The 26,756-nt window shown below is 51.9% G+C and overlaps 1 protein-coding gene across 1 annotated transcript; it reads left to right on the top strand.

Moving 5' to 3' along the window:
- Positions 1–10,113: 10,113 nt before the first annotated feature.
- FGR (FGR proto-oncogene, Src family tyrosine kinase) lies at positions 10,114–24,949 on the top strand (the record flags this gene model as incomplete). Its single annotated transcript, XM_080690545.1, has 11 exons — positions 10,114–10,318; positions 11,374–11,476; positions 12,340–12,438; positions 18,126–18,229; positions 18,690–18,839; positions 20,268–20,423; positions 20,518–20,697; positions 21,089–21,165; positions 21,363–21,516; positions 24,510–24,641; positions 24,741–24,949. The coding sequence occupies 11 exons, from the start codon at positions 10,114–10,116 to the stop codon at positions 24,947–24,949; spliced, it is 1,569 nt and encodes a 522-aa protein (XP_080546671.1).
- Positions 24,950–26,756: the final 1,807 nt, after the last annotated feature.

Raw genomic sequence — 26,756 nt, 5'->3', positions numbered from 1 at the left:
GGGTGTGTGCAGTCTCTCAGGGATCTTGAGGTCTGTGTGTCCTTCCATCTGTGGTGGGTGAGGGAGAACAAGGCTTCTCATGCGGTTGCCCCTTCATGGAAGGGAAGATTGATTCCTGGGAGTCAGTGATTGGCAGGGCCACAGCAGAGGCCAGAGCTCCGGGCATCTATTTTTGTTTTTGTGGTACTGGCAATGGAACCCAGGGGCATTGTACCTCTGAGCTATACCCCCAGCCCTAGTTTTTTTAGTCTTTTTATTTTTGAAACAGAGTCTCACTGAGCTGCAAAGGGCCTCACAAAGTAGCTGAGGCTGTCTGTGAACCGCGATCCTTTGGTCTCAGCCTCCCAAATGCTGAGATTATAAGCACGCACCACCATGCTGGCTATGGGCATCTGGTTCTGATATGGTGGAGGTGGCCCGAGTAGGGGGCAGCAGGAGGGCTTGAGGCTCAGAGCGTCGTGGCCAGCTCCTGTTCTCGGTGGGTGTGAGGCTGTGCGTGAAGTTACAGGAGGGTTGCATAGAGTTTGGGCTTTGGGTGAGCAAGCCTGAGCCTGTGAGCCGAAGTGTGGATGTTCTGGTGTTCTCTGTAGCCATTTGGGGCTGATGTGGCAAAGGGAATGGCCAGACCTTGGCACACTGGGAAGGGGAGCCCAGAGCTGGGGAAGGAGGGAGGATCCAGAGCCCTTCCATGTGAAGCAGATTGCGCTGGCCCAGGTGGAACCCAGCAGGACCCAGGAGGGGGGCCACATGGTGGAACCTAGACTCCTGGGCCCTTGGCTCTTGTCTACCACTCATGGCTCCCATCTCCGGAAACCTTGAGGCCCAGGCCGGGCACACTGGAAGAAGACCTCCATTAGAGGCTGGCTGGTGGGTTTTCAGCGACAGGTAGAAAACCCTTAGGACCATGCGGATAGCAGAGCTAGTGTGTCAGAGAGGCTTCGCACGGGCATGCGTACTCACACATACCTGGCCTTGTCCGGGTGGTAGAGCCTGCAGGGGTGTCTTAGCCTCTGCATGATTAGGGTGGGGCAGGTGGTGAGACCTCAGGAGGAGGGAAAGGTGTGAAGCTGGTTATGGTGCCGCACACTTAGAATCCCAGGACTTAGGAGGCTGAGACAGGAGGATTGCAGGTTTGAGATCATCCTCAGCAATTGAGCAAGGCTCTCAGTAACCTAGTGATATCCTGTTTCAAAAAAATAAGTAAATAAATAAAATAGCTGGGTGTGGTGGCGCACGCTTGTAATCCCCGTGCTTGGGAGGCAGAGACAGGAGGATTGTGCAGGTTCATAGTCAGCCTCGCTGGCTTAACAGACCCTGTTTTCAAATAAAAATATAAAAATAGGTCTGGGAGTGTAGCCTGGAGGAGAAGGTTTTCCAGGAACCCCAGTACCACCAAAAATAAATAAATAATTTTTAAAAAATTAAATAAAAATTAAAAGGCAGTCCAAGGGTATAGCTGGGAGGTAGAATGCCTCTGGGCTTAATTCTCAGTACCACCCAAAATAAATAAAAGTGCATTTATTTATTTATTTGTTTGTTTATTATGATTATTTTTTGCAGTACTAGGGATGGAAGGAGATGGAAGCCAGGGGCATTCTACCTCTGAGTGACACCCCCTGTCCTGTTTTTTTAATTCTTTATTTTGAAACAGGGTCAGCCGGGCGTGGTGGCGCTTGGGAGGCGGAGACAGGAGGATCGCGCTAGTTCGGAGCCAGCCTCGCTGGCTTAAGAGACCCTGTTTCCAAATAAAAAGTATAAAATAGGTCTGGGAGTGTAGCCTGGAGGTAGAAGGGCTTCCAGGAGCCCCAGTACCACCAGAAAAAAGAAAAAAAAAATAAAAATAAAGAAACAGGGTCTCACTGAATTGCTGGGGATGCCCGCACACCATAGACTTGCCCCTCTGGCCCAGGCCTGCCTCTGCCTGGCCAGGAGCCCTGAAGAGAAACCGGAACTCTTGCAGGATGGTGGTTTCCTTCTGCTGCCCAAAGTCCCAGTTCCCCTTTGGTGAAATCCCCAGGCATGCTGGGCCAGCACAGCCCTCCCTCCCCGCCCGCCCCACCCTGAGCCCTGCCCACCTCCCCTGCCTTGGAGAGACCTTCTTCAAAGAGAAAGCAGGGAAGTCGTGGTTTTCTGAGCACTGGGGCCTTCAGGGGCCTGACAGCATTTGACCCTCAGGAGCAACCCCTTGAAGCAGAGACTTGTATTTCTCTTTCTTTTCTTTCTTCCTTTTCTTTCTTTCTTTCTTTCTTTTTTTGCGGGTCTGGGAATGGAACCCAGGGGCATTCAACCTCCAAGTTACACCCCTGCCCTATTTTTTATTCTTTATTTTGAAACAGGGTCTCACTAAGTTGCAGAGGGCCTCACTAAATAGCTGAGGCCGTCTGCGAACCGCGATCCTCCAGTCTCAGCCTCTCAAGTACTGGGATTACAAGCGTGTCACCACACCCGGCTCTTGTGTTTCCATTATATAGGCACAGGGGTAGAATTAGAGCCTAAATCTGCCTCCGGATCCCCCAAACACTTAGCAGAGATTGGGGAGAGCAGGACCTCCTGTGTCTACATCTAAACTTTGACGTGGTTTTGAGAAGTCAGGCCTTCCAGAAAGAATGGATGGGCCTGGGACTCCTATGTACAGGAGTTGGGGCGAGTGGGAGGCAGACTCCCTGCGGAGTAGCTAGTTGCCACAGGACAGGGAGGCGCATTCAGCTGGCCAGGGGCTGGGGAGGAAGGGTGCCATTCCCCAGGCAGGGACAGCATGATCCTGCTCAGGCTTCGGAGCACACACAATGCCAGGAACAGAACTCTGGACCTGAATTAATAGTCCTGGCTCCGACTGTCCTGCCGTGATCTCAGGCAAGTCACTCGTGCTCCTTGCAGGAGGGAGATGGACTGATAAGCGTCCCTGGGAGCCAGGCTACTCTGCCCAGGGCGGTTCTCAGCCTCCTGGCTTGGCCACTGAGCAGCTGAACAAGCGCCTCATCTCATCCAGCGTGCACAGAAGGTACAGATGGGAAAGCAGTCCTCAGCGGCCCTGTCCCTTGTCCAGAGCCACACAGCTACTAAAGAACAGAGCTGGGGAGGGCTGCCCAGGGGCAGATGTTGGAGCCGGGGAGCATCATGGTCCAGGGTTGGATCTCAGAGTGAGACACATAACCTGATTTTGTCCTGACAGGGTTCTGGGAGCAGATTTCCTGTCAACTGGATGTTCAGGGCTGAGGTGGAGCTCAGTGGTGGAGAGGGCAAGAACATGCCCTGGATTTGATGAACACACACACACACACACACACACACACACACACACACACACACACCACAGACACTCACAAGCAGACCCAAGCCCCTGCAGTGGCCGAGGCCCTGGCTGGCCACTCTTTGGGCTGCTCCCTTTCTGTTGCCAGCAGTGGGCAGCCAAGCTCAGTGCCTCTGAGAAGAGAGAGGTACTGGGCCTTAACTGGGGTTTGGAGCTTATAACCCAGGGCGGGCACGCAGTGGGTCCTCATAAAGGGACGCACATTATTGCTTCCACCAGGACAGCAAAACAGCACAGTGCCTAAGGCGGGCTTTGGAGCCACTTCATTGGCATCCTGGGTTAGCGTCCCTCCTCCAAGTCTCGGATAAGTTACTTAACGCGTGCGCCTCCTTTTTCTCATCTGTAAAATAAGGGTTAAAAATAAAACTTGCCTCCTAAGGTCACTAAATGAGATCATGCATAGGAATTGCTTGGCACAATGCCAACCACTGTGTAACTGTTTAATAAATTAGCACATTGTTACTAATAATTTTTGCCATCAGACTTCTAGGAAGCCAATTACTCCCCATAGAATTGGTGGCCAGGGCTTGGGATCCCAGGAAAGGAGGCCCAGGAGGCCTGGGGGCTGCTCTCACGCAGATGCCCGAGCAGAGAGGACCCGGCCCGCTCCTCCTTTTCTTTCTTCTTGGTCTCTTTAGTTCTGTCTCTCCTTTCTCTTTTTCGGTTTCTGTCTCTGCCGCTCTTCTTTCTACCTTGCATTTCTGACTCTTTGTCTCCATCTGGGCTTCTTTCTGGCGGTGATGTGCTGGCGTGGGCCTGGCACTGGCTCAGGGGAGCTGATTCTGCGAATCCCTGCCCAGCTCTGCCTTAGGGAAGTCATGTCAGGAGCTTTAAATCAGACATGGTGGGAATAATCACACCACAGAAATCAGCAAATGCCACCAAATCAGGACTTGTTTTGTTTTCTGAGAGAGCTTAGCATCGCACCACAATGTGTTTCTCTTTGTCTTTGTCTCAGTCTTTTCCTTCTTTCTCTCCGTCTTTCTGTCTCTCTGGCTTTCTCAATCTTTGCCTCTCCGTATCTCTCAGTTTCTGCCTCTCTCTCTGTATTTCCACCCCTCCCCATCTTCTTTTCCGCTGACGAAACTGCATGAGCCTGGTCACATGCAGTGTGGTCCTTCACTGCCTTGGTGTCTGCAGAGGCCAGACCTGGCATCTCACATCCCCTGAGCCCATTAGCATACTGGTCTCAGAGACCCAGACACAGCTGGAGCCTTGGTCCCAGAGAGCCTGGGGGTGCTAACACCCTGAGAACTGCCTGCCTTTAGAGATGAAATCTCAACTCATTCCAGGCATGCATAATCTGGGGCTCCTCTTGGGGTGATATAGGTCTGTTGTGGCAATATGCACTTAGGTATTATTAGAAGTGGTACACGAGCTGGGCGTGGTGGCACAGGTTTGTAATCCCAGGATTTGGGAGGCTGAGACCAGAAGATCATGGTTCACGAACAGCCTCAGCTACTTAGTGAGGCCCTCCGCAACTTAGTGAGACCCTGTTTCAAAATAAAGAATAAAAAATAGGGCAGAGGGTGTAGTTTGAAGGTGGAATACCCCTGGGTTCCATCCCCAAACCCGCAAAAAAAAAAAAAAAAAAAAATGTGGCACGCACTTGTAATCTCAGCATTTGGGAGGCTGATATAGGAGGTTCGTGGGTCACAGACAGCATCAGCTACTTAGGCCCTTTGCAAAACAGTGAGACCCTATTTCAAAAATAAAGAATAGAGCCGGGCGTGGTGGCGCACGCTTGTAATCCCCGCGCTTGGGAGGTGGGGACAGGAGGATTGTGCAGGTTCGAAGCCAGCCGCGCGCGCTGGCTTAGGAGACCCTGTTTCCAAATAAAAAAATATAAAAAATGGGTCTGGGAGTTTATCCTGGAGGTAGAAAGGGTTTCCAGGAACCCAAGTACCACCAAAAAAAAAAAAAAAAAAAAAAAAAGAATAAAAAATCAGTCCGGGGGGCGGTGGTGTAGTTTGGAGGTAGAATGCCCCTGGGTTCAATCCCTAGCACCGAAGAAAGAAAGAAAGGAAAAAAGAAAGAAAGAAAGAAAGAAAGAAAGAAAGAAAGAAAGAAAGAAAGAAAGATAGAAGTGGTAATACTGTGCATAGAGTTTAACAAGTTTGTGTCCTCTAGAGTCGAGCTCTATGAGGGGGTGTCTCAAGGGGAGGGCTATGTGTTTCCAAGAGTGTCCCTGGGGAGGGGGGTTCTGTGTTTGCCAGTGCTTGTGGGAGTGGCTGTACCTGTGGCAGGCAATAGAGAGAAGTGATTGAGAGCCCAGACTTTGGAAATAAGTGCCAGGATGCATCATCAGTGTGATCTCACACAAGTTTCTAAGCTCTGTGCCTCTGCTGCCTAATCAATAATAATAATAATACTTAAAGAGTGGCCGCTGGGCATGGTGGCACATACCTATCATTTAGGTACTTGGGAGGCTAACGTGTACTTGCCCTAGGTTCAAGGTCAACCTCAGCAATTTAGTGAGACCCTATTAGAAAATAAAAAATAAGCTGGGCGTGGTAGTGCACACCTATAATCCCAGTACTTGGGAGGCTGAGATAGGAGGATCGCAGGTTCGAGGACAGCCTCAGCAAGTAGTGAGACTTTCATCAGTCTAGTGAGGCCCTGTTTCCAAACAAGAAATATAATCAGGCTGGGCATGTAGCTTGAAGGTAGAATGCCTCTAGGTGTGGTGGTGCATGCTTGAAATCCCAGTACTTGGGAGGCTGAGACAGGAGGATTGCGCAGGTTCAAAGCCAGCCTCAGCTACTTAGTGAGGCTTTCCACAATTTAGTGAGACCCTGTTTCCAGATAAAATATAAAATAGTTCTGGGAGTGTAGACCAGAGGTAGAATGCCCCTGGGTTCCATCCCCAGTACCAAAAAAAAAAAAAAAAAAAAAAAAAGAAAGAAAGGAAGGAAGAAAGAAAGAAAGAAAAGAAAAAAATATTTTAAAGGTATGGGGGTTTAAAGCTGGGCGTGGTGGCGCACGCTTGTAATCCCCGCGCTTGGGAGGCTGAGACAGGAGGATCGCACGGGTTCGAAGCCAGCCTCTGCTACTTAGTGAGGCTCTCAGCAACTTAGTGAGACCCTGTTTCCAAATAAAAAGTAAAAAAAAAAAAAAAAAAAAGGTCTGGGAATATAGCCCGGAGGTAGAAAGCCTCTGGGTTCCACCCCCAGTACCACCAAAAGGTATGGGGTTTAGCCTGTGGAGCTAAAATGCCTCTGTGTTCAGTACTCAATATCAAAAAAACTAAAGAATAGCTACAGGCATGGTGGCACACGCTTATAATCTCAGCATTCAGGAGGCCGAGACAGGAGGATTGTTGTTTGTGGACAGTCGCAGCTACTTAGTGAGGCCCTTTGCAACTCAGTGAGACCCTGTTTCAAAATAAAGAATAGCCGGGCGTGGTGGCGCACGCTTGTAATCCCCGCGCTTGGGAGGCTGAGACAGGAGGATCGCACAGGTTCGAAGCCAGCCTCAGCTACTTAGTGAGGCTCTCAGCAACTTAGTGAGACCCTGTTTCCAAATAAAGTATAAAATAGGTCTGGGAGGATAGTCCGGGGGTAGAAAAGCCCCTGGTTCCACCCCAGTACCACACAAAAATTTAAAAATTTAAAATAAAAATAAAAGCCCAGGCAGCTGTGAGGGTGCAGGCAGTGGCGAGCCCACAGCAGGTGGGAGAACTCCACATTGGCTCTTCCTGTGGTGCGGCCGTGGGTGTGTCTGTACAGATGGACAAGGCCGGAGGTAGGTGTACACGGGGTGTGTGGACACTGGAAGATGTTCGTGGCTGGGAATGCAGAGGGGCTCGCATCTGGAGGACATGTCAGGTGTGGCGAGGGTGCATGTGTGTCTGGGGGCGAGTCGGGGCCCGTGGCGCCCTGGGCATTAGCTGGACGTGCCGTTTGGTGTGTGTCTGTCTTCCTGTGAGAAGACCTTCCTTCTCACTGTAGCCCCATCTCTTCTCTCACCAGCCCTGCAATGTCTTCAGCTAGGCTGGTCCTAGACGGCGTCCCCACGTCTCTCCCCTGCCCTGACCAGCCCGCAGGGGCCTTTCAGACACGGTAGTTTCATAGGAGTGAGGTCCTGGGGTGAAGAGCTCAGGGAGACACTGACACACCAGGACTATTTTGGGGCAGACCTCTCACCTCAGCCCGCCGCACAGCTCACCACACGGGCGTCACCAGCCCAGAACACATAGGGGAGAGCAGGGGCTGGTGAGACCAGGGTGTTGGTCAGGGCTTGGAAGTGACGGAACCACCCACAGACAGCGGGACTGGGACCCAGGAGGGCTTCCTGGAAGAGGTTAGTGGTGCTATGGGAAGAGCAGGGCCCAGAGAGAGGAGAGGAGGAGGAGGTCCACATGGGAACTGGGGACCAGACAGGCAAATTGGAAGTCCCTACCACCAGGCTCTTCAGGCTTCTTTGGGGGAAATTGGGGTCCACTGGGTTGGCCCCACCCTCCAACTCTCCATTCCTCTTACATCTTAAGAAACAGAGTCCTCTCCACAGCCGTGGTTCCTCTCTGCGTGTTGCAATAGCAGAGTTTCTGGGGGGAGGGGGACCCCTTGCTCAATGATCTGCCGTCAGAGGTCAATTGCTAGGGAAGGCTTGGTCCATTTGGGGAGCTCCCCAAGGGACTATGGTGGCCCTGACTCTGATCTGGGCCTTCTCTGATGTGGGGTTAGGAGCGGGGCCCTGGAGGCAGTGTCCATTTTCGTCTGAAGGGGTCCTGGGGCTGCTGGGGTATACCCAGCCCAGGCTAGGAGCAGAGGCAGGGCTCCAAGAAAGGGTTCTCTTTTTTTTTTTTTTTTTTTTTTTTTTGGTGGCACTGGGGTTCCTGGAAGCCTTTTTACTGCCAGGCTATGCTCCCAGACCTATTTTATACTTTTTTATTTGGAAGCAGGGTCTCTTAAGCCAGCACAGCTGGCTTCGAACCTGCGCGATCCTCCTGTCTCCTCCTCCCAAGTGCGGGGATTACAAGCGTGCACCACCATGCCCGGCAAAAGGGCTCATTTTTTAGACAGTAACTGGGGACTACAGATGAGCATAGCCTGATAGAAACCCAGTTATTGAAGCCTGAGGTGGTGGCTAACACCTGTAATCCCAGTATTTGGGAGGCTGAGACAGGAGGATTGCAGGTTCAAGGACAGGCTGAGACAGGAGGATTGCAGGTTCAAGGACAGCCTCAGCAAGTAGTGAGACTCTCATCAACCTAGCAAGACCTTGTTTCAAAATAAAATTAAAAAAAGAATAGGGCTTGGGATGTAGCTCAGAAGTAGAATGCCTCTGGAGTCAATCCCGAGTACCATATAAAAGAGAGAAAGAAAGAAAAGAAGGAGGAAAGCAAAGAAGAAGGAAAGAAAGAAAGAAAGAAAGAAAGAAAGAAAGAAAGAAAGAAAGCCAGCCAGTTACAGTGTGAGTTCAGCGGAGAGGCCCCCTGTTCACGTGTGGATATGTGTGTTTTACGTGTGGGGCCACCACACAGACCTTGGGCTCTTCCCAGAGGCTTGCTGGTGTGATGGTGTTGGCAAACACACTCATGCAAGCTCATGCTGGGGTTGTGTGACTGTGTGCTGGTGTGTGTGTTCATGTGTTGGTGTCAGGTAGGCGTGAGAGTGAGAGGGCTGGTGCAAGCAGTGCATCGTGCAAGAGTGGATGTGTAAGTGTACCAGGGTGATAGGAAGGAAAACGAAGGCAGAGGTCACAGTGGGTGGAGCCCAGGCCCCTGGCTTCCCGCAGGGAGCAGGAGCTGGGCAGCTGCTGGCAGGGACATCGGCAGGGCCTTCATCTCTCCTATCCTTCTGTCTGACCCTCAGGTCTCCAGCCCCACTGCCAAGGGACCATGCACCAGCCCCGCTGACCCAGGAGGAGGGGCTTGCGGGGTGAGTGGGGGTGGGGAGAGGACTAAGGCTTCCAGGGTCAGGAAACAGTGTGGGGGTGGCCTTCCTGGGCCCCAGGATGCCTCTCAGCCCCCTCCTGCTCTATGGGACCTGTTGCTAGGTAACAGATGGAGGAGCCAGGATGAAGTGCTTGAGAGGCCCGAGGCTGGACCCACAACAGGAAATGGCCTTGATCCCCTCTGCAGGGACTCTCCAGGTGCAGGCACACAGCTCTCATCCACGCTCACACACCAACCCCGCAGACACACAGACCACATCCACACACATATGCACACGGAGTCCAGCATGTCCGCTTCCCCCAGAGCTGAGCACATGGTCAGAGATGTACAGGCCAGAGACACCTGCTCACACACACCTGCATGCACACTCACAGTCACGCACTCACGGAACACACACGCACTCAGATGTGCACACTCTTAGCCAAACACACAGGCAGACTTTAAGCATATTTCTGTACGCACAAACCTGCATGCACAGACATTACCAAGAGCTGCACGCACACGTGTGCACGCAGACACACACACGCAAACACACTTAGAGACACACAAGACACATGCAGAAGCATCCCGAAAGAGACCCAGAAACACAACATTTCAAAGCAATAGGAGGCAAATTTATGTAAATCAGCCCAGCAACATCCCAGTGTAGAAGACCAGCCAGACGTCGCCGGCTTGAGCTCAAGGGGAGGGAAGTGCTGAGGACGCACACTCCCCAACACGCCAAGGCAGCCGGAGGACACAAGGCTGGCCCTGCCCTACCTCTATCCTTCCACAGGGAAAACCCCAATCCAGGCCCTGGAGTAGAAAGAAGCCTGTGTGAGTGTGTGCACGTGTGTGTGCCTCGGGCGGCGCTCCTGACCGGGCCCCCAGCGAGGCCTGCTCTGTTCTGCAGCAGGAACCTGGAATGGGCTGTGCATTCTGCAAGAAGTCAGAGCCCGCGCCCAAGCAGGATGCTGGCCTGGAAGGGGACTTCAGGAGCTATGGGGTTTCAGACCGCTATGACCCCGACCCCACCCGGGCCCGGCCTACACAGTCCTTTCCCCACAACCTCAACCCTCAGCCCACCAGCCCCGCCTTCCTTAATGGCAGCACCATCAGGGGCGTTGCAGGTGAGTTCAGCGGGCTGGAGAGGGGCGCTGCCTGGGTCCTGGGAGAAACTGAGGGAGGGGAAGACACGGAAGGCGCGGACTTGTCAGCAGAAGACTCCAGATGGATGTGAGACATAGCCTTGCTCTCACAGCCTACCCTGGAACCCCATGATACATGGGTTTCTCTCCTCCCATCTGAGAGGGGCCCCAATGACAGATGCAAGTGTTAAAGAGAACCTTTCTGGTCTCTCAGGTGTTGCTTCCCAGGTGAGGGAGAGGAGGAGTGGGCAACCTGGGGACCCCTCCCATGGTGACAAGAGCAGAAAGCTGTGTATACTGGACCCATGGAGGGGGCAAGTCTTGAAGCCCAAATCCATCCAGGCAATAGGAAGATCGAGAGTTCAAAGCCAGCCTCAGCACTTTAGCGCGGCTCTCAGCAATTTGGCAAGACCCTGTTTTCAAATAAAAACTAAAATAGGGCTGGGGGTGTAGTTTGGAGATAGAATGCTCTTGGGTTCAATCCCCAGCACCACATACATGCTAAAAAAAAAAAAAAAAAAAAAGCCTGGTGGCACAGGCTTTTAATCCCAGCACTTGGGAGGCTGAGACAGGAGGATTACAGGTTTGTGGCCAGTCTCAGCTACTTAGTGAGTCCCTCTGCAACTTAGTGAGATCCTGTTTCAAAATAAGGAATAAAAGCCGGGCGTGGTGGCGCACGCTTGTAATCCCAGCACTTGGGAGGCTGAGACGGGAGGATCGCATGGGTTCAAATCCAGCCTCAGCTACTTAGTGAGGCTCTTGGCAACTGTTTCCAAATAAAATATAAAATAGGTCTGGGAGTATAGCCCGGAGGTAGAAAGCACCTGGGTTCCACCCCACCACCACCATCAAAAAAAGGAATAAAAAGTAGGGCTGGGGGTTAAAAAAAAAAAAAAAGCCTAAATTCAAAATCCACTGGACTCCAAAGGCCTTCAGGAATTGGGCACTGTGGCAGAGAGGAGGCGCAGTGCCTGGCTGGGGAACAGGCATCTGCGCCGTGCTGTGCCCGACTCTGCTAAGCAACCCTGACCCTGCAGGGACCGGGGTGACCATGTTCATCGCCCTGTATGACTATGAGGCCCGGACAGAGGATGACCTTACCTTCACCAAGGGCGAGAAATTCCACATCCTGAACAACACGTAAGTGAGCAGGCCATGTCGCCGGGGCCCGGCCTGGCTGGGAGCGGGGCCCAGAGAGGAGGCCCACCTGGCTTCTGTCTCCAGAAAGCTCCGGTTGCGACATAAATACATGAGAATAAACACCCTGGCTGCAGGCTGGGAGCGCAGCTCAGCAGGAGAGCTTGCTGTGCATGTGCAGGGCCTCAGATTAGATCCCAACACTGAAAAACAAAACAAAAACTCCGGGAGAGTGCTAAGATGTGGGCCGAGTGCGAGCACAGAAAGAACACCAAACGTGGTCCCCAGGGTAGTGGTGACCCGCAGGCTTTGGGAGGAGGTGATTTTTAAGCTGAGGCTAGAGAAATGAACGGACAGTGAAAGGAGGCATGAGAAAAGAGGAAGAGAGACGGAGCATACCTAGGATTTCTGGAAACCACCAAGTGGTTTAGTCTAGGGGAATAAAGAATAGCGGGTTTGGGGTGCAGCCAGCGCCCGCCTAGCATGCGCCAGGGCCTGGGTTCCATCTCAGCACTGCAAGAGAAAAGCAAAGTATGAGCTGCGGGACTGGGGGGAGCTGAGGCTGGGGGCGCAGAATCCATAAGGCTTTCAGACCCTGCTGAGGAGTCTGGATTTTATCCAGAAGGAAATTGTAACCACTTGGCAGGGGGTGGAGGGAGTCAGTGGAAAAGTGAAGGAGTCAGCTGTTCGCTGTCTCCCCCAAGCCCGGGCCAGCTGAGGAGCCAGAGGATAAAGCCAGGAGGCCCAGAAATCCTCAAGCTCGCTCCTTCGGGGAACAGCCCCCTGCAGTGGCTGTGGGGGGGCTGGGGCTGGGGCCTAGGGCCAGAGCTGCTGCTCATGACCCCACCCCCATTCTGTGCCTGCAGTGAAGGCGACTGGTGGGGGGCTCGGTCCCTCAGCTCCGGGCAGACTGGCTACATTCCTAGCAACTATGTGGCTCCCGTGGACTCCATCCAGGCTGAAGAGTGAGTGGGGCTGGGGGACCCCGGAGTCCAAACTCTAAGGTCACAGAGGACACGTCATCGATCCGCTCTGAGCCCGCCTCCTTACTAGAGCTTTGTAAGGTTATTGTGGGAATAAAGGAGATGTGAAAGATGGTGATAACAGTAAATAATATATGCATACGATATAGTACACAATATATGTTATTAATACGTAACACATATTATATGTATATGTTATCTATAATATATGTGTTTTTTGTGGTATTGGGAATCGAACCCAGAGGCATCCTATCTCTGAGCTACACCCCAGGCCTATTTTGTTTGTTTGTTTATTTATTTATTGCGGTACTGGGGATGGAACCCAGGGGCATAATATCTCCAAGCTACATCCCCAGTCTACTTTTTATTCTTTTTTGTGTGTGTGGTACTGGGGGTGGAACCTAGGGGCATTCTAACTCCGAGCTATACTCCCCCCACCGGCCCTATTTTTTTTTTTTTTTTTTTTTTTTTTGCAGGTCTGGGGATGGAACCCAGGGGCATTCGACCTCCGAGCTACACCCCCTGCCCTATTTTTTATTCTTTATTTTGAAACAGGGTCTCACTGAGTTGCAAAGGGCCTCACTAAGTAGCTGAGGCTGTCCTTGAACCACAGTCCTCCTGACCCAGCCTCCCAAATGCTGGGATTACAAGTGAGTACCACCATGCTCAGATTTATTCTTTATTTTGAAATAGGGTCTCACTTAAGTTGCAGAGGGCTTCACTAAGTAGCTGAGGCCGTCTGCAACACACAGTGTCCTGTCTCAGCCTCCCAGGTACTGAAATTACAGGCATATGCCACCACACCCAGGTTTTTTTATTATTATTATTATTATTTTGGTGGTACTGGGGGTGGAACCCAGAGGCTTTCTACTCCCAGACCTTTTTTATATTTTATTTGGAAACAGGGTCTCACTAAGTTGCTGAAAGCCTCACAAGCCTCACTAAGTAGCTGAGGCTGGCTTCGAACCTGTGCGATCCTCCTGTCTCAGCCTCCCAAGCGCGGGGATTACAAGCGTGCACCACCATGCCCGGCTCTACCACACCCAGTTTATAATCTATGTTATAACAATGCCTATATATCGCAGGTACTGTGTTCTGGAGGTTCTTCAAAGTGTTTTCTGTATAATAACAGAGTTAGAAACAATTATTATCCTATTTTAGGCCAGGTACACTGGTGCATATCTAATTCCAGCTACTCAGAAGGCTGAGGCAGGAGGATCATAAGTTAGAGGCTAGCCTGGGCAATTTAGTGAAACCTGTCTCAGAATAAATAAGCTGAGCATGGTGGCACACGCTTGTAACCCCAGCATTCTGGAGGCTGAGACCAGAAGATCGCGGTTCGCGGACAGCCTCAGCTACTTAGTGAGGCCCTCTGCAACTCAGTGAGAGCTGGTTTCAAAATGAAGAATAAAAAATAGGGCAGGGGGTGTAGCTCAGAGGTTGAATGCCCCTGGGTTCCATCCCCAGGCCTGCAAAAATAAATAAATAAATAAATAAATAATTAAAAAATAAAGCCAGTGTGGTGGCACACGCTTGTAATCCCCACACTTGGGAGGCTGAGATAGGAGGATCAGGATCACACTGGTTCAAAGCCAGCCTCAGCTACTTAGTGAGACCCTGTTTCCAAATAAAATATAAAATAGGTCTGGGAGTATAGCCCAGAGGTAGAAAGCCTCTGGGTTCCACCCCTAGTACCACACACACACACACACACACACACACACACACACACAAAGGGCTGGGGATATAGTTCAGAGGCATAGCACTCTTGGGTTCAATCCCCAGTACTACAAAAATAAAGAAAGAAAGAAAAGAAAGAAAAAGGAAGGAAGGTAGAAAAAACTATTATTTTTTTTACAAATGGGGGTGCTGAGGCCGGGGTTCACATGGCTGGGGGGGGTGGGGTGGCCCCAGGTAGGCCAGCGGCATCTGCTAAGCATTCTACACACCGGCGGTCGAGGACTTGCCCGGCATCCCTAAGGCTCTAAGTTCAATCCTCAGCACCACACACAGAACAAAACAAAGAAAATCAAACACGTAAGTGGGGGCTGGGGCGAAGCTCAGTGGTAGAGGACATGCTTAGCATGTAAGCAGTGAATTACCATTCCCACAGTGCTCTGGACTTGAGATGCACAACAGGCTCTTTACCTGCCTGGATTCGTTTCATTCTCATAAAGCTATTGTTTGGGTACTGGGAATTGAACCCAGTAGTGTTCTACCTCCAAGCTACACCCCTGCCCCTTTTTTAGTTTTAATTTGAAACAGGGTCTCGCTAGGTTGATGAGAGTCTCACTACATGCTGAGCCTGTCCTTGAACCTGTGATCTTCCTGGCTCAGCCTCACAAGAACTGGGATTACAAATGTGCGCCACTGCGCCTGATTTTTTTTTTTTTTTTTTTTGGTGGTACTGGGGATGGAACCCTGGCTACACTCCCAGACCTATTTTATATTTTATTTGGAAACAGGGTCTCTTAAGCCAGTGAGGCTGGGTTGGAACCTGTGTGATCCTCCTGTCCCCGCCTCCCAAGCGCAGGGATTACAAGTGTGCGCCACCACGCCCGGCTGATTTTTAAAAAAATTTTTTGGTGGTGGTACTGGGGTTCCTGGAAACCCTTATACCTCCGGGTTACACTCCCAGACCTATTTTTTTTCTTATTTTTTTTATTTGGAAACAGGGTCTCCTAAGCCAGCGCCCGCGGCTGGCTTCGAACCAGCGCGATCCTCCTGTCTCCGCCTCCCAAGCACGGGGATTACAAGTGTGTGCCAACACACCGGGCTGATTTTTTTTAAGACAGGGTCTCATCTCAATAAGTTGCTGTGGCTGTTGCTAAATTGTTGAGGCTGGCCTCAAACCTAAGTTCCTCCTGTCTCAGCCTCCTACGTACTAAGATTACAGACATGCACCACTGTGCCTAGCTCACAATAATATGTTGTAATTACTAGTGTCCTCATTTACAGATGAGGAAACTGGGGCCCATAAAAGCTTTTAAAGACTCGTCCTCAGGTGTACCATACATTAATGAAAAAAGAAAGGATGATGTCTTTGTAGAACAAGAATCCTCAGGACCTGCTGATTGACTTGCTGTTGGCTGTGGGGAGCGGGAGGATTCAGGGGCCACTCGTGTCTTCTTGAAGATCTGAGTGGGTAGTGGTGCTAACTGCTAATATGGAAGGCAAAGAAGTAGGTGAGGTTCATGTGTTCTGGGGGACTTGTTGGCTTGGCAGTTGTGAACAGGAACACTCCAGTGGTGGAGGAGGCTGCCAGCAAATAAATTAGGCTGTTTTTTTTGTTTGCTTTTTTTTTTTTTCTTTTGAGTCTAGAGATGGAACCCAATGGGCATTTGACCTCCAAGCTACACCCCCTGCCCTATTTTTTAAATTCTTTATTTTGAAACAGGGTCTCACTAAGTTGCAGAGGGCCTCACTAAGTAGCTGAGGCTGTCTGTGAACCGAGATCCTTGGGTCTCAGCCTGTCAAATGCTGGGATCGCAAGCGTGCACCACCACGCCCGGCTTGCTTTGTTTTTGATACTAGGTATTAACCCGTGGGTATTCTACCTCTGGGCTATCCCTCCAGCCCTTTTTATTTTTATTTATTTGTTTATTTATTTATTTTTTTGGTGGCACTGGGGTGGAACCCAGAGGCTTTCTACTTCTGGGCTATACTCCTAGACCTATTTTATATTTTATTTGGAAACAGGGTCTCACTAAGTTGCTGAAAGCCTCACTAAATAGCTGAGGCTGGCCTCAAACCTGTGTGATCCTCCTGTCTCAGCCTCCCAAGCGCAGGGATTACAAGCATGCACCACAACGCCCGGCCTTTATTTTTTATTTTGAAACAGGGTCTCACTAAATTTATGAGGCTAGCCTTGGCACTGTGAGCCTCCTGTCTCAGCCTCCCAAGTACTAGGATTACAGGCATGCGTCACCACACCCGGCTAGATTGTGCTTTGTATGAGAGGTACCCACTCATGCCCACGGCCCAGAGGAAGGGCACCTTTACCTAAGTGGCACTAAGACATCTTGGTTTGCATGCCCTTGCAGACGGTACATCTGGGCTGGTGGAAATTTGGGACTCATCAGAGTAGAGATGATCATTAAACTGCATAGGAGGGGGAAGGAGGAAGGAGGACGCTCCTAGTGGAGCCAACTCCTGGGAAAGCTGCCCCTAAGGAGAAGTGAGGAGGCCCAGCTGAGCAGCGCGGAAGGGCCAGGAGGCCAGGAGCAGTTTCAGGGGCGCGGAGAGGGAGTGGCAGAGGCTGCCTCTGGATTTGGCAGTGGGGGAGGCCTTGCAGAGAGGTCTCTCCTGTGAAGCAGGGACAGAGGCCAGACAGCAGAACCTGGGAGGGCGCGGGAGGGGAGGAAGTGGGGACCCAAGGTGAGAGGCCAGTGGGGCGGGGCTGGCCAGGCAGGGCTCTGAAGGGCTCCTTGGGGGAAGGAGAAAAGCGGGCCTGTGGAGTTTCTGGAGGAGGTGGGCAGGGCCCAGAGCACAGGGGGCGAGGCCTGGGTCTGGGGAGAAGGCAGGAGGGGGAGGCAGGCACCGATGCAGAGGGTCAGGCTTTGGGAGGCCCATGTGTGTCCCCTCTGTGCCGTGGTGAAGTGCAGCGTGTGGTTAAGAGCAGATGACTCAGGTTCCTGTTCTGGCCTCGCAGTGTGACCTCCGGCTCGGCGCCTAAGTGGGTCTCTGGGTTTCCTTATCTGTCTAAAGGGGTTTATAGTGGTACTGACCACACAGCGTTGGCATGAGAACTCAGTGAGCACATGTATAAACCGGAGCCTCGCCAGGTGTGAGGGCACACGGGAGGACCGCAGGTTCCAGGCCAGCTTCAGCAGCTTAGCAAGACCCTGTTTTAATACAAATAAGCTGGATGTGGCGGTGTACCCCCATAATCCCAGTACGTGGGAGGCCGAGATGGGGGAATCCCAAGTTCCAGGACAGCCTCAGCATGTAGTGAGATTCTCATCAACCTAGTGATACCCTGTTTCCAAAGAAGAAATAAAATTGGGCTGGGGTGAAAATGCCTCTGGATTCAATCCCCAGTACCACAAAAATAAAAATAAAATAGAACTGGGAATGTAGCTCAGAGGTAGAACGCCTCAAGAGTTCAATCCCCAGTATCTGAAAAAATAAAAAATAAAAAAGGGATACTTGATCCTGGTGAGGAGAGCAAGAGGGTGTGCTGCAGGCCAGAGGAGGACAAAACTGGGGGCTGCAGTGGGAGAGGGGCCTGGGTGACTGCCTGGGGGTGATGGGAAAAGGACCAGGGTGAGGCAGAGGGTTTTAGGTGGGCACATCAGCCAGCCTCGGGGGCAGGTCAGTCCCCTCGTCTAAGCTTCAGGTTCCCCATCTGTAAATGAGTGCGCGGGGAGCCCCAGTGAGACGGACTAAGGAACCGTGGCGTCCTGATGAGACAAGCAGTGACTGGGCTCCAGCAATTTTAAATCAAGAAACAGCCAAAGGGTAGAGAGGAGCAGCGGAACGTCTGCTGGACACCTGCCGCGTGCCAGGCATCTTCCGCTGCCCCACTCTGATCATGATGCGATCCGGGTTGTGAAGCAGGTGTCTGAGTCCCATTTCACAGATGAGGAAATTGAGTCTGGGCTTGCAAGGGGACTGCCCCGAGGGGTGCTGAAGGGCTGTACCTGATTCTTGCCTGCCCTTCCCAACAGGTGGTACTTTGGAAAGATGGGCAGGAAGGATGCTGAGCGGCAGCTACTCTCACCAGGCAACCCCCAGGGGGCGTTTCTCATCCGAGAGAGCGAGACCACCAAAGGTGCTGCTGTGACCCCCGCCGCTGGCAACCCAAAGGCCCAACCCCTAGGCTGGGCTTGGATGGTGCTTGGTTCAGGGCCAAAGAGGGGTCAAGCGGAGGGGCAGAGCTCAGACGACCTCTGGGTTCTGGAGGTAGGGCCGCCAGGCCTGAGAGCCCCAGCCGTAACTGGGCATGGTGGTACACACCTGTGGTCCCAGCTATGTGGGAGGCTGAGGCAAAAAGATCATAAACTTAAGGCCTCCTTGGGCAATTTAGCAAGATGCCATCTTAAAACGTAATTAAAAAAAAAGAAAAAAGGCGGCTAGGGGTGCAGCTCCATGGTGAGTGCTCACCTAGCATGCCCCCGGCTCTGGGTTCAATCCTCAGTGGGGAGGGAAAAAAGTCCCAGCCTCGGGAGCTTCTTCCTGCTCCCCAGTAGAGGGAGAGGAGGCAGCAGACGCAGCGTGACCCTCCTCCACAGGTGCCTACTCCCTGTCCATCCGGGACTGGGACCAGACCAGAGGCGATCACGTGAAGCATTATAAGATCCGCAAGCTGGACACGGGCGGCTACTACATCACCACGCGGGCCCAGTTTGACACCGTGCAGGAACTGGTGCAGCATTACATTGGTGAGCGGGCGCTTCAAGTCCTGAAGCGAACTGATGATCCATTGTTCCGGTGGGGAGACTGAGGCCCAGAGAAAGGTAGTTCTAAAGTGATAGCAGACAGGCCGGGCCTAGCATCCAAGTATGGAGGTTCCCGGCTGAGGATCCTGCTCTACGGGATTCAGAGGAAACTGAGGCACAAAGCCACCTACGGCCAAGGTTCTTGAACGGAGAATCGACAGCAGCTGGTCTGCACTTCAGTGAGGAACTGAATGCTGGGCGGACGCCAGGGGGCAAGGCAGAATGAGGGGTCCTGTTAGGAGGCAGTGGTCATTGTTCAGGTGAGAGGTGATGGTGGCCAGGCTAAATCCAGGACAGTGGGGTAAAGGAGAGGGAGGCAGTTCTGAGGCTGGAGAGGAGCGGGGTGGGCCTGACTTGGAAGCCTGCGCGTTGAGAAGGTGAGCTACTGCCCAGGTTTCTACCTTGACTGGTTAGGCCATGGATGAGGGGTCCGGGAAAGGCAGTGGCCTCAAATCCACAGCTTTGCCTGGAATCCCCAGCCCCATTTCCATCTGTCAGAATCCCATTTACCCTCAAAGGCCCATACCTGTAATTCCAGTACTTGGAAGACTGAGACAGGAGGATCACAGGTTGGAAGCCAGCCTCAGCAATTTAGGGAGACCCTGTTTCAAAATTAAAATAATAGCCGGGCGTGGTGGCGCACGCTTGTAATCCCCGCGCTTAGGAGGCAGAGACAGGAGGATCACGCAGGTTCGAAGTCAGCCACCCGCGCTGGCTTAGGAGACCCTGTTTCCAAAATGAAAATGTAAAAATAGGTCTGGGAGTGTAGCCCGGAGGTAGACGGGCTTCCAGGAACCCCAGTACCACCAAAAAAAAAAAAAAAAATTTAAATAATAGACGGGCGTGGTGGCTCACACTTGTAATTCCAGCATCAGGAGGCTGAGACAGGAGGATCACGGTTCGTGGACAGCCTCAGCTACTTAGTGAGGCCCTCTGCAACTTAGTGAGACCCTGTTTCAAAATAAAGAATGAAAACTAGGGCAGGGGGGTGTAGCTCGAAGGTCAAATGCCTCTGGATTCCACCCTCAGACACGCAAAAAAAAAAAATAATAATAATAATGATAAAAAGGGCCCTTGGGGTGTAGCTCAGAGGTAGAATGCCTCTGGGTTCAGTCTCCAGCAGCAAAAACAAAACAGAAGAAGACAAATAGCCCAGCTGGAGGCCTCCTCCTATGAGAACCCCCCAATCCTTACAGGGACCATCTCTCTGTATGGGTGCCACCCTTCTCTTCTCCCTGGGCACCGACATGTGGCTGCGGTGTCCTGGCCTGTGACCTCACGTGGGCCTCGGTCTGGCGCTGGGCTGGGCTGGGCTGGGAGTGCAGCGGTGTCCTGGCGGGCCGGCCACCTCCCTCCATCTGCCCACCCCAGAGGTGAACGACGGACTGTGCCACCTGCTCACCGCGGCCTGCACCACGATGAAGCCGCAGACGATGGGCCTGGCCAGGGACGCCTGGGAGATCAGCCGCAGCTCCATCGCGCTCGAGCGCCGGCTGGGCACCGGCTGCTTCGGGGATGTGTGGCTGGGTACCGAGGAGGGCCCCGGGAGCTGGGGTCGGGGAGGGGGCGAGGGCCTGGGCAGGCGGGGAGCGGGCCTTGAGGAGACGCGGCCGCCCGTCAGGCACGTGGAACGGCAGCACCAAGGTGGCGGTGAAGACGCTGAAGCCGGGCACCATGTCCCCGAAGGCTTTCCTGGAGGAGGCGCAGGTCATGAAGCTGCTGCGGCATGACAAGCTGGTGCAGCTGTACGCCGTGGTGTCGGAGGAGCCCATCTACATCGTGACCGAGTTCATGCGCCACGGTGAGAGGCGGGGCCGGGGGCGGGGCTTGAAGTTAAGGTGGGTGGGACCTGAGCCCGACCACCTGGGAGGAGACGGGCGCCAGGGGCGGAGTCCTCGTGGGGGCGGGGCCGCGGCGGGGGCGGGGCCTGGGCCTCGCGGCGGGATGAGGGAGGGCCTGGGGGCGGGGCCTGAGGGGGCGTGTCCAGGAAGACAGGTGGAGTGATGCGTGATGCGGGCAGTTAGAGAAAAAGTTAGGCGTTGAACCATCCTTGCGGGGTCCTGGGTGGGGGACAGATCCGGGTGAGAGACCGGGGGCGGGAGGCGGGCCCGGCTGCGGTAGGTGGGTTGGGGATGGAGAAGGCCGCCTGGGAGCGGGGCCTTTTGACTGATGGTCTGGCTTTCTCTTCCCAGGTAGCCTGCTGGACTTCCTCAAGGACCAGGAGGGCCAGAACTTGAAGCTGCCCCATTTGGTGGACATGGCAGCCCAGGTACCCTTGTACAAATCCTTGCGCCCTCAAAACACCCAGCCCCCCCCCCCAAGCGCGGCTGCGCCCATCCCACCGGCTGTGAGGCCGCTACTCTCCGAGCCTCAACATCGCCCCGAGGGAGGGGTTTTCAGATGGCCTCGGACCCTCACGCACGGGCAGCGCGTCCACCCGAGCAGCCATCTCCTCGCGCTCCGCAGGTGGCCGAGGGCATGGCCTACATGGAGCGCATGAACTACATCCACCGAGACCTGAGGGCAGCCAACATCCTGGTGGGCGAGCGGCTGGCCTGCAAGATCGCCGACTTCGGGCTGGCCCGCCTCATCGAGGACGACGAGTACAGCCCGCAGCAAGGTGCCGGCCCGCCCCTCCCCTGCCCCGCCATCACCGGACACCCCGTGCGCGTGGGAGGCGGTTCTGGGTTTAAATCCCAGCTGGCAGCACTGACCAGACGCGCGGCATGGGCGAGTCACCTAGCCCCTGAGAGCTGCCTTTGCTGATCTGTAAGATGGAAATATTCAGAAAACAGTAAATCAACAGACATGTACAAAGTACCTCCTAGGTGGCAGGCACACTATAATTCGTGTGTGTGTGTGTGTGTTACTGGGGTTGGAACCCAGAGGCTTTCTACCTACTCCCAGACCTATTTTTATTTTATTTGGAAACAGGGTCTCACTAAGTTGCTGAGCGCCTCACTAAGTAGCTGAGGCTGTCCACGAACCGCGATCCTCCTGTCTCAGCCTCCCAAGCGCGGGGATTAAAGCATGTGCCACCGCGCCTGGCTTACAATTCTTTTAAATTTTATTTTTATTGGTGCGTTATAATTATACACAATAGTGGGATTCCTTGTTACAAATGTGTATACACACATGACATTTGGCCAGTTTCATTCCGTAGTACCTTCCCTTTCTCTCACCTCCTCCCTCTCCCTGAATCCAATACTATAATCCTTTTGTCCTGTGATTTTACTGGAGATTGAACCCAGGGTCATTCTACCTTCCAACTACAACCCCAGACCTATTTTTTAAATCAAGATCTTACTAAATTTCTGAGGGTCTTGCTAAGTTTCTTGAGACTAGCCTCTAACTTTCAGTCCTCCTGTCTCAGCCTCCCAAGTACTGGGGTTACAGGTGTGCACCACCTCACTGGGCCTCTAACATATACATATATATATATATATATATATATATATATATATATATTTTTTTTTTTTTTTTTTTTTTTTTTTTTTTGCAGGTCTGGGGATGGAACCCAGGGGCATTCGACCTCCGAGCTACACCCCTGCCCTACTTTTTCTTCTTTATTTTGAAACAGGAGCTCACTGAGTTGCGGAGGGCCTCACTAAGTAGCTGAGGCTGTCTGCGAACCGTGATCCTCCAGTCTCAGCCTCCCGAATGCTGGGATTACAAGCGTGCACCACCACGCCCAGTTAATTTTTTTTTTTTAATAGTAGTGGGAACTCTGTAGCCAGATGCAGGCTATGACTCCCAGCCACTCCGCAGCGGCGTTGGGCAAGTGACTTTACCCCATACCTCCTTTTTCTCACCTGTAAAATGAGACCATCATAGTATTTACCTCATAGGCAAACGTTTGTGAGGGTTCAGTGAGTTAACGCACGCATATCACCAAAAACACAGCTTAGAGCCAGGTGTGGTGCTGCATGCCTGTCATTCGAGTACTAGGGAGGCTGAGACGGAAAGATTGAAGGTTCCAGGTCGGCCTCTGCGGTAGTGAGACCCTCATCAACTTAGTGAGACCCTCTTTTAAAGTTTAAAATAAGCCGGGCGTGGTGGCGCACGCTTGGAATCCCCGCGCTTGGGAGGCAGAGACAGGAGGATCGCGCAGGTTCGAAGCCAGCCGCGCGCGCTGGCTTAGGAGACCCTGTTTCCAAATAAAGATGTAAAAATAGGTCTGGGAGTGTAGCCCGGAGGTAGAAGGACTTCCAGGAACCCCAGTACCACACACAAAAATAATAATAATAATAATAATAATAATAATAATAATAATAAAAAAATAAATAAATAAAGTTTAAAATAAGACAGATGTGGTATTGGTGTGTGTTTGTAGTCCCAGTATTTGGGAGGCTGAGACAGGAGAATCGCAGGTTCAAGACCAGCCTTGGCAACTTAGTGAGACGCTCAGCAACTTATCAAGACTCTGTTTCAAAATAAAAAAATAAAATAAAATATGCACAGAACCACAAAAAATAACAAAAATAAAATAATATAGGGTTGGAGTATAGCTCAAAGGCAGAATGCCCCTGGGTTCAATTCCCAGTATCATATAAATAAATAAATAATAAAATAAGCTGGGTGTGGTGGCACACACTTGTAATCCCAGCATTTGGGAGGCTGAGACGGGAGGATGGTGGTTTGCAACCAGCTTCAGCTACTTAGTGAGGTCCTTTGAAACTCAGTGAGACCCTGTTTCAAAATAAAGAATAAAAAATAGGGCTAGGGGTGAAGCTCAAAGGTAGAATGCCCCTGGGTTCCATCCCCAGTACCACAAAACAAATAAAATAAATAAATAAATAAATAAAATAAAATAAAAAGTGCTAGGGGTGGAGCTCAGAGTTCAGAGGTACAATGCTTCTGGGTTCAATTCCCAGTACCAAAAAGGAAAAAAAATGTATAAATAAATAAAAGTAAAAGAATAAAAAAGAAAGAAAAGAAACCCGGCAGTGCCTAGCACATGGTAAAAACTAGGCACATATTAGCTATTATTATGAGAAATGTTATTATTATAACCGGTCATGGTGGCACACTCTTGTAATCCCAGTACTTGGGAGGCTGAGGAAGGAGGATCTGGGTTTGTGTGGCCAGCCTCAGCTACTTAGTGAGGCCCTCTACAACTTAGTGAGACCCTGTTTCAAATTAAAGAATAAAAAACAGGGTTGGGGTGTGGCTTGGAGATAGGATGCCTCTGGGTTCTATCCCTGGTACCACAAAAATAAAAGAAATATTATTAATATATATATATATATATATATTTTTTTTTTTTTTTTTGCGGGTCTGGGGAAGGAACCCAGGGGCATTGGACTGCTGAGCTACACTCCCTACCCTATTTTTTATTCTTTGTTTTGAAACAGAGTCTCGCTAAGTTACAGAGTGCCTCACTAGTAGCTGAGGCTGTCTCCAAACCACAATCCTCCGGTCTCAGCCTCCCAAATGCTGGGATTACAGCGTGCGCCACCACACCCGGCAGAATTATTATTATTATTATTAGAAATATTGCAATGCTGGGGAAGTGCTCAGGGTCCCCAAGATCCTCAGTCTTCAAGTCCCCATTTTCTTACCCAGCTGTTCCCAGGACCCCCTCACTAACCTGCCCTTTTACCCCCTCTCCAGGGACCAAGTTCCCCATCAAGTGGACAGCCCCAGAGGCTGCCCTGTACGGCAGATTCACCATCAAGTCAGATGTGTGGTCCTTCGGGATCCTGCTCACCGAGCTTATCAGCAAGGGCCGCGTCCCTTACCCAGGTGTGTGTGTGGGGGGGGGGCATGGTCTTGGCAAGGGCTTCCTCTGGGCTGCTCCTTTAGCAGGGCCGGGCACCCTGCCTGACGGAGCCCCACCCACAGGCATGAATAACCGGGAAGTGTTGGAGCTGGTAGAGCACGGCCACCACATGCCATGCCCCCCAGGCTGCCCCGCATCCCTGTATGATGTCATGGAACAGACCTGGCGTCTGGACCCGGAGGAGAGGCCCACCTTCGAGTACCTGCAGTCTTTCCTGGAAGACTTCTTCACCTCCACTGAACCCCAGTACCAGCCCGGAGACCAACCATAGCCTGACTGGGCATCACGCACCCCTCTGGGGGTGCCCATCTCTTGCCAATCCGCAGGCCTCTGGTCCAGGCTCAGCATCCTACAGAGTCCTAGCATGTCAGAGGAGTGCGGGTGCTCAAGACACCATATGGAATGACTCATTTTACAGAGGGAGCAAATCGAGGCTAAGAGCTTCTCCCCACCCTCTCTGACCCCAAGCCCCGTTTCTCCCCTTCCTACTTAAATCTAAATCTAGGGCAACCCACTCATTTTACAGAGGAAGGAGGAAGCGCGTGCTCGGAGCTCCTCGCTCACCCACTCCAACCCCAAGCACCGCTTCTCCCCTTCTGGCTCAGGCCCCCAATGCCTCTAGCCCCTCGCCCCCTGGTCCCCAAACGCTCACACCGTCTGGTTATTTATAAAGCCGCGTCTCTCTTCCCGCACTTATCTCCTGTTCTGTTGTCCTGCCCTCCTGTCATCGCTTCCCTGCCCAGGCCCCAAGAACTCATCTCTTGCTCCAGGTTCCATGTCAGTAAGTGACAGAGGAAGTCTTTGCTGGCCTCCTTTGCTGCTGGCTGGATGCTGTGGTCCAGAACTGGGGTCTGGGCCCAGGTTTGAGGGAGAGAGGTGCACCATGTCTCTGCACCACAGTTCACCATGCCTCTGATAGTATGTGTTTTCAATGTTTTTTTTTTTTTTTTTTTGTGTGTGTGTGTGTGTGTGTGTGTGGTACTGGGGGTGGAACCAAAAGGCATTCTACCTCCGAGCAACTCCCAGGCCTATTATTATTATTATTTTATTTTATTTTTTGGTGTATTTTTATTTTGGTGGCTTTCTACCTCCGGGCTATACTCCCAGACCTATTTTATATTTTATTTGGAAACAGGGTCTCACTAAGTTGCTGAGAGCCTCACTCAGTAGCTGAGGCTGGCTTCGAACCTGTGTGATCCTCCTGTCTCAGCCTCCCAAGCGCTGGGGTTACAAGCGTGCACCACCACGCCCGGCTTCATTGGTTTTGTTAATAAGGAAAATGCCAATATGATTTCTTGAGCCATGGAAGTTCCCTGAAGCTTCCTTTGGGAGGGTTGGGGTCAGTGGAGGTGAATTGGACAGGCTTGGCTCCTGGGGGGGGGGGGGGAGAAGGTGGCCTAATGTTTATCAAGCACAGGGCACTCAAGGTACAGAATTTAGGACATCAGAGAGCCCCACTGAGCTGGGTGTGGTGGCACACACTTGTAATCTCAGTACTTGGGAGGCTGAGGCAGGAGGATTGTAGGTTAAGGCCAGCCTCAACAATTAAGCAAGACCCCCAGCAACTTAGTGAGACCCTGTTTCAAATGAAAAGGTCTGAGCAGGATGTGGTGGCACATGCTTATAATCCCAGGGTTTTGGAGGCTAAGACAGGAGGACCACAGGTTTGAGGGCAGCCTCAGCAAATAGTGAAATTTTCATCAACTTAGGAAGGCTCTGTCTTAAAATAAAAATAAAAACTAGGGCTATGGGTATAGCTTGTATATTGAGGGTAGCGTGCCCCCGGGGTTCAATTCCTAGTGCTACAAAAAAGGCCTGAGCAGAGGGTGGTGGTGCACACTTGTACTCAGGAGGCTGAGAGAGGAGGATCGCAAGTTTGAGGACAGCCTCAGCAAGTAGTGAGACTCTCATTGACCTAGCAAAAGACCCTGTTTCAAAATAAAACTAAAATATGGCTTGGGAGTATAACTCAGAAGTAGAATGCCTCTAGGTTCTACCAATACCAAAACAAAACAAAACAAATCATTCCTACACGATGAGTGATTTGTGTAGGTTGCACTGAGAGATGGACACAGCAC

Source organism: Muscardinus avellanarius (genome assembly GCF_963383645.1).
Source record: "Muscardinus avellanarius genome assembly, chromosome: 3".
Lineage (NCBI taxonomy): Eukaryota > Metazoa > Chordata > Mammalia > Rodentia > Gliridae > Muscardinus > Muscardinus avellanarius.
Note: the sequence above shows the minus strand (reverse complement) of the source record. Positions and strands in the feature narration are given on the sequence as shown.